Here is a 6,000-nt window from a genome sequence, read left to right on the forward strand (position 1 = left end):
AGCGCGGACTCAGGACTCTCATCACCCTCTCACCCCCAGGAAGGCAGTGAAGGCCACCCTGGTCCTCTTGCCTCTGCTGGGCATCACCTACATGCTTTTCTTCGTCAATCCTGGTGAGGACGACCTGTCACAGATTGTGTTCATCTACTTCAACTCCTTCCTGCAGTCCTTCCAGGTGGGCATCCCAGCCGCAGAGAGCTCTCCTGACCTGGATGCTCAGAGACAGGGATTGGCGCACACACTCAGAACCAGCCTGGCCCCAGGCGCCAGCTTGGACCTGAGTCCTGGCCTTACTCATTATCCCTGCCTCAGGGCTCAGGCATCCCAGCACTTCCTCTGAGGATTCAGGGTGGCTCCAACCCTGACACCCTGGGACGGGCCACAAAATGTTGAGGAGGCTAGAAACCCAGCTCTGGGCCAGAGAGCACCCCTCACTCAGCCTGGACCTGGTATACTGTACCTGGAGGGCTGCAGCCCCTCCAGCTCTGTCCCCTGGGGTCCTGGGTCGGTGCCCCCCCAACCTGTCCCCCACCCCACCCTCCAGGCAGAGTGCCTCTTCGCCAGGTCCTGACCACTCCCGCCTTCCTTCCTAGGGTTTCTTCGTGTCTGTCTTCTACTGCTTCTTCAATGGAGAGGTACGAAGTGGGACCCTCTGGGTAGCCTGGGCTCTCGGGGTCCTCAGACTCCACTTTGGGGTGTTTTCAGTCAAGCTGCCCAGCCTTTTAGGAAGGCCTGGTCCTTGGCTCTGCTCGGTTCTGCCCTGGAGGAAGGAGGGGAAAGGGACTCCTCCTGTAGGGCCTGCAGCCAGTTTAGAGGGTCAACTATGCAGACCAGAATAGCATGCCAGGGCCCCATGCATGCCCTTGGGGAGCCAGGTGAGTAGGGAGCCCAGGCTTCAGGGTTTCATGGGAGACCGATGCCAAAGCAAAGGTGGTGACAGGAAGCTTCCAGAAAGAGGTGAGGCTTTGCTATGCAATCACTTCTTTATGGACTCAGATGAAAAGAGACCAGCACATAACCTCCACCCTCCACAGAAAAGAACACATGACCTGGGTAGACTCTGGGGGTGCCTGGCAGCAGGTAAAACCTGGCTAGCTAAGGAGACCCAAAATCCAAGTGAGTCACCAGGGAGATGCAATCCCAGGCAGTGGTGGGTGAGGATTTGCAGACACACTCTAAGGCCTGAGAGCTTCCAAATACCCCAGATGGACACAAGCGCCCTCCTGAGGCCATGTGGCCTGCAACTGCAGTGAATGATGGGCACCTATGTAGGCTGTGCCTGTCCATTAAAGATGGGCCTGGATGCAGAGCTGCTGCAATGAAGGCTAGAAACCCAGCTCCAGGCCAGAGACCACTCTGGCTCTACAGTCCGGAGGGCTGGGGGATAGGAGCTGCTGAAGCAAGCAACTGACGTTTTTGTTTGTTGGTACTAGATTGAACTCAGGGGCACTCTACCACTGAGTTACAGCCCCACCCTTTTTTTTTTTTTTTTTTTTTTTTTTGAGACAGGGTCTCACTAAATTTCTGAGGCCAGCCTTAAACTGAAGAGCCTCCTCCTGTCTCAGCCTCCTGAATCTCTAGGATTTCAAGCGTGTGGCACGGTGCCCACATAACAATGGATATTTATGTAACATTGATTCTGTTCCAGCCACGTGCTGGACGAGAATGCAAGAGATGATCCATTTGACAGAATTCTTCCCTTACAGTACAAACAAGAACAGGCTTAAAAATAAATGGAGGTGATGGAGGTGTTCTCTTTCTGTTTTGGGCAGTTTGTGCTGCACAGGGAAGGTGAGGGCTGCAAAGGAGGGGGTGACAGTCCTTCCTAAGGAGGAGGGAGCCAGGGACTTGTGCACTAGGGTCACCTCCCAGGCCTGAGGGAATAGAGCCCCAGGGGGCTGAAGGGGCTGATCTACAAAGCCTCTGGTTGCTCTCTTTTTTTTTTTTTTTTAGTTATAGATGAACACAATACCTTTATTTTATGTATTTATTTTTATGCGTTGCTGAGGAGTGAACCCAGTGCCTCACAATGCTAGGCAAGCGCTCTACCACTGAGCCCCAGCCCCAGCCCCTCCAGTCACCAGGGAGCAGGAGTGTGGGGAGTAGGAGTGTGGGGTGGCAGAGTGTCCAAAGGAAACTGGACACTTCAGAAGGGTAACGTGGAACAAAGGAAGTGTGGGGATCAGGCTCCTCCAGGAGAGTTACAGGGGAGTCCCCAGAGAGAGCCTGCAGCAAGGAGGCAATGGGGTCAGGGAAGGACCTCGGTTTTGCCCCCCTCTTTAACAGCTCTGTAAGGGGGCAGGGGGCAGGGGACATGGCAGCCTGGTGGGCCACTGAGTCTCCCCTCCCTGCAGGTGCGCTCAGCTCTGAGGAAGAGATGGCACCGCTGGCAGGACCATCACTCTCTCCGAGTGCCTGTGGCCCGGGCCATGTCCATCCCCACGTCACCCACAAGGATCAGCTTCCACAGCATCAAGCAGACAGCTGCCGTGTGACCCCTCTGTTACCCACCTGTCCATCACTCCTCCACCCTCGAGGCAGCTTCCCCACCCTCCTCTGTCTTCTTCCCTGGACCCTCTGGCCGTGCAGGCACTGGTGGCATAGGAGAAGGGAGGGAAGAAGCCAGCCCTCCAGCCGGGCAGGAAAGAGAGGGTGCAGCCGCGAAAGAGGCTCTAAAGGACCAGGGCCATGGAAGCCACAAGCCTCCCGCAGGAGGGAGAAGAGGGATCCACCCCCCTGAGAAGAGCGGGTCAGATGTCATTCAACATTTGCCCACCGCAGCCTCTCTTGCTGGATCCGCACTATAGCTCCATTCACAGATGAAGAAACTGAGGCTCAGAGAAGGCAAGGGTCTGCACCCAAGTCACACAGCTGGTTACCCCACTCATGGTACCCGCAGCCGGTTGATGGGCTGCCTCTGCTCACCACCTTCCACCGCCACACTCAGGGGCGCCCTCTGCTGTCAGAGGAGTTAAAGATCAATTCAGCTGGCCCCATCCCAGGGGCTGTCATCTAGGGAAGCCTCCCCTGTGCCCTGCCCCTGTGTGCTGTCATCTACTCCCTCCCCAGCCGCCCTGCCCCTGGGGCTTCAGGAAGCTTCTGAGCCTGATGTCCCCCCTGGAGAGACCTTTTCTCATCTCATTGCTGGGGGTGGAGGGGCAGGTGAGAGGGATAGGCAACCAGGGCAGCCACGCGCGAAGGCCAACCAGACACACAGTGGAGGACAGAATGGGGAGCAGGAGTGTAGGAGGCGGGAGGAAAAGAGCAGGGTGGAGAAAGTCAAAACCAAAGTTGTGTCTTTGGTGGTTGGAACTAATCCCCCAGCCCCTTCTCAGACTGGGCTTCAGCCTCCCCCGATACAACATCTCTACTCTCTGTGAAATAAACCGTGACTCTGTGAAAATGGCCTCCTTCAGGTCAAGTGAGAAGGCATGGGAGAGGTGGTGTGGTCAAGGATGGGGGCTGAGTCTGCAGGGCACAGCCATGCCCACCCTCAGTAGTGGAGATGCTGGCCCTGGCCCAAGTAGTCCTGCCTCTCTGACCTGTGGTAGGAGTCGTGTCTTCATGGTCAAAGTGCCTACAGGTCCAATCCTTCCCTGTCACTCTCCCAGCTGACATCTGTCCCCCAGCCCCAATTCAGATAGAGGAGGTACACAACTCGGCCACCACAGAAGGGCCAGTCCAAGGGAAAGGGTTCTGGAATCCACAAGGAAGGGTGGCCACGGCCCCTCAGACCCCATGAGTGACTGCCCACAGGACAGTTTCCAGGTTGGCCTCCATCCCTGGGCCACTCTGGGAGGGTGGCAGACATCAAGGGGAGGGAAAAGTTGCCGAGCCATTGGTATGAAAGAACTTTCGCTCTAGGTACCCCCACAAAAATAAATTTTGACAAAGTATGTATCCCATCTTGTACATTCTTAATTTGGCATTTAGTAAGTTTTCAAACATCCAAAGGATGTGATTTCTGGCATCTGGTAAATATTTACATTTTAAAATCAAACTACCACAACACTTTATAATACAATAAATGGAACCTAACAACACAGTGACTTAACACCCATCTATCGTTAACTCTAACTTTAACTCATCTGTCATTAAAAAAGAAAGTTGAACCAGCTCTTCATTAACAAGTGGAAATTGGTTGGCTGCAGTGGGACAGATGGCTGGCGACAGATGTCAGCCTGAGACAGTGACAACCCTGTAAGTCTGGCTACTCGTTGACTAAGGGAGATAGGTCACAAAGGGCTGGGAAGGTAGCCCAGTGATACAGTATTTACCCAGGGCATGTGAGACCCTGGGTTCAATCCCCAGTGTCACAAAAAAAGATCAAAAATTACATTATTCCCCCCCCCTTTATTTTTAATTTTTTTTATGGTTGTAGATGAACAGCATACCTTTATTTTGTTTATTTATATGTGGTGCTGAGGATCGAACTCAGTGCTGCACATGTGCTAGGCAAGCGCTCTGCCACTGAGCTATAGCCCCAGCCCTCCCTGATTTATTTATTTATTTTTATGTGGTGCTGAGGTTCAAACCCAGTGCCTCACATATGCTAGGCAAGCGCTCTACCACTGAGCCACCACCCAGCCTGCATTATTTCTTCTATATCTCACATCTTCATCCTACTGCTCCTACAGAATTTTATAGTGATACAATACTTTCATGGTTGAAAGTATTGCTAACCACTGAGCCACATCTCCAGCCTATGTTTTACAGACAGCGTCTCACTAAGTTGCTTAGGGCCTCACTAAGTTGCTGAGGCTGGCTTTGAACTCTTGATCCTCCTGCCTCCGCCTCCTGAGCTGCTGGGATAATATTCGTTTCTTTTTTCATTACTCATACATGCTAGGCAAGGACTCTGCCATCGAGCTACATTTTGAAGCCCTTCTTTCATCCTTCTTCATTCCTTCTTTTCTTTACTTCTTTCTTTCTTTTGTTCCTTCCTTTCATTATTATTTTAAATTTTATTTTGAGACAGGGTCTTGTTAAGATGCCCAGGCTGGCCTGGAACTTCTGATCCTCCTGCCTTAGCCTCCCAGGCAGGGGGGATTATGGGCTGTACCATTGCTCCCAGATGATCGAAAGTCTTGTAGCTCACATTCTCAAACTTATCTGCCACAAAATATGTTTTTGAATTGAAGATAAAGTACTTAATCTCCTGTGATCAAATGTTCTGTTTTTGAAAGTATTCTAGAATAACTATTACAACTTTTTTTGTATATATAAAATGTACTAACAATTGATTAGGGCAACATTACTGAACATTTTTATAAGTAACTGTTAAGCCTAAAAAGAAACATTTATTGAAAACACACCTTAATGAAATCCATAGTTCAATTGCTCATGATTCTATGGATAATTTTACTGCAAGAATGAATTAGAACTCAAGATAAATTTTTTTTCTGTTTTTCATTTTTGCTAGCTATGTGTGCTGAGGAGGCTTTTCAAATAAATAAGCAGACACTATAGCAATGCCACTCAATTTTCTATAATCTTTCTGAGATGTGTGCCCCAATTGCATGTCAGCTTGTCAGCAAAAATGATCTGTCAGTTGACCACTTAAGTCCTTTTTACATTTGACTGAAAAAAAAAAAAAACATGAAATGATCAGGCTTACAGTGGCCTTTGTTTCCCTGGTCCCGGCTCTTTCAGTGTCTCACCACGCACCCTGGTGTCTCAGGTTGTGTTGGCTGGGGGCAACTGGTGAAGGGTTTTAATGTAAGACAGGCTGGGCACAAGCCCTGCTTCTCTTGTCAGGTGGGAGAGGCAGCTAGGGTACCCACCTTGCTTTCTCAGGACACAGAGCTCAAGCACCTCTTGGACAGACTCCCCGACTCGCCTGAGGTGCAGCGATGACCACATCTATTAGCATCACAGATGCTCTTGAAAAGAGGTGCAAATGGTTCAGCCCAAAAGGCTGCTTGGAAAGCTCTGTTCAGAAGAAGAGACTGAGCTGGATGCTCATCAGAGTAGACACTGTCAGCCTCAGTGCCAATCCCC

At 51.0% G+C, this 6,000-nt stretch overlaps 1 protein-coding gene across 4 annotated transcripts in view; it reads left to right on the forward strand.

Annotated features, from left to right (window-relative positions):
* CRHR2 (corticotropin releasing hormone receptor 2) overlaps nucleotides 1–3,900 on the forward strand; it is a 50,690-nt gene extending 46,790 nt beyond the window's left edge. For all 4 annotated transcript variants that reach the window (XM_081288012.1, XM_081288011.1, XM_081288014.1 and 1 more), the window contains 3 exons: nucleotides 40–175; nucleotides 594–635; nucleotides 2,355–3,900. In XM_081288012.1, the coding sequence (XP_081144138.1) occupies nucleotides 40–175; nucleotides 594–635; nucleotides 2,355–2,495 (319 nt within the window). In that variant the 3' untranslated portion in view covers nucleotides 2,496–3,900. The remainder of the gene's footprint in view (nucleotides 1–39; nucleotides 176–593; nucleotides 636–2,354) is intronic.
* The last annotated feature ends 2,100 nt before the right edge of the window (nucleotides 3,901–6,000 follow it).

The sequence above is a fragment of the Spermophilus citellus genome, assembly GCF_964194105.1.
Source record: "Spermophilus citellus genome assembly, chromosome: 3".
In the NCBI taxonomy this organism is placed as follows: domain Eukaryota; kingdom Metazoa; phylum Chordata; class Mammalia; order Rodentia; family Sciuridae; genus Spermophilus; species Spermophilus citellus.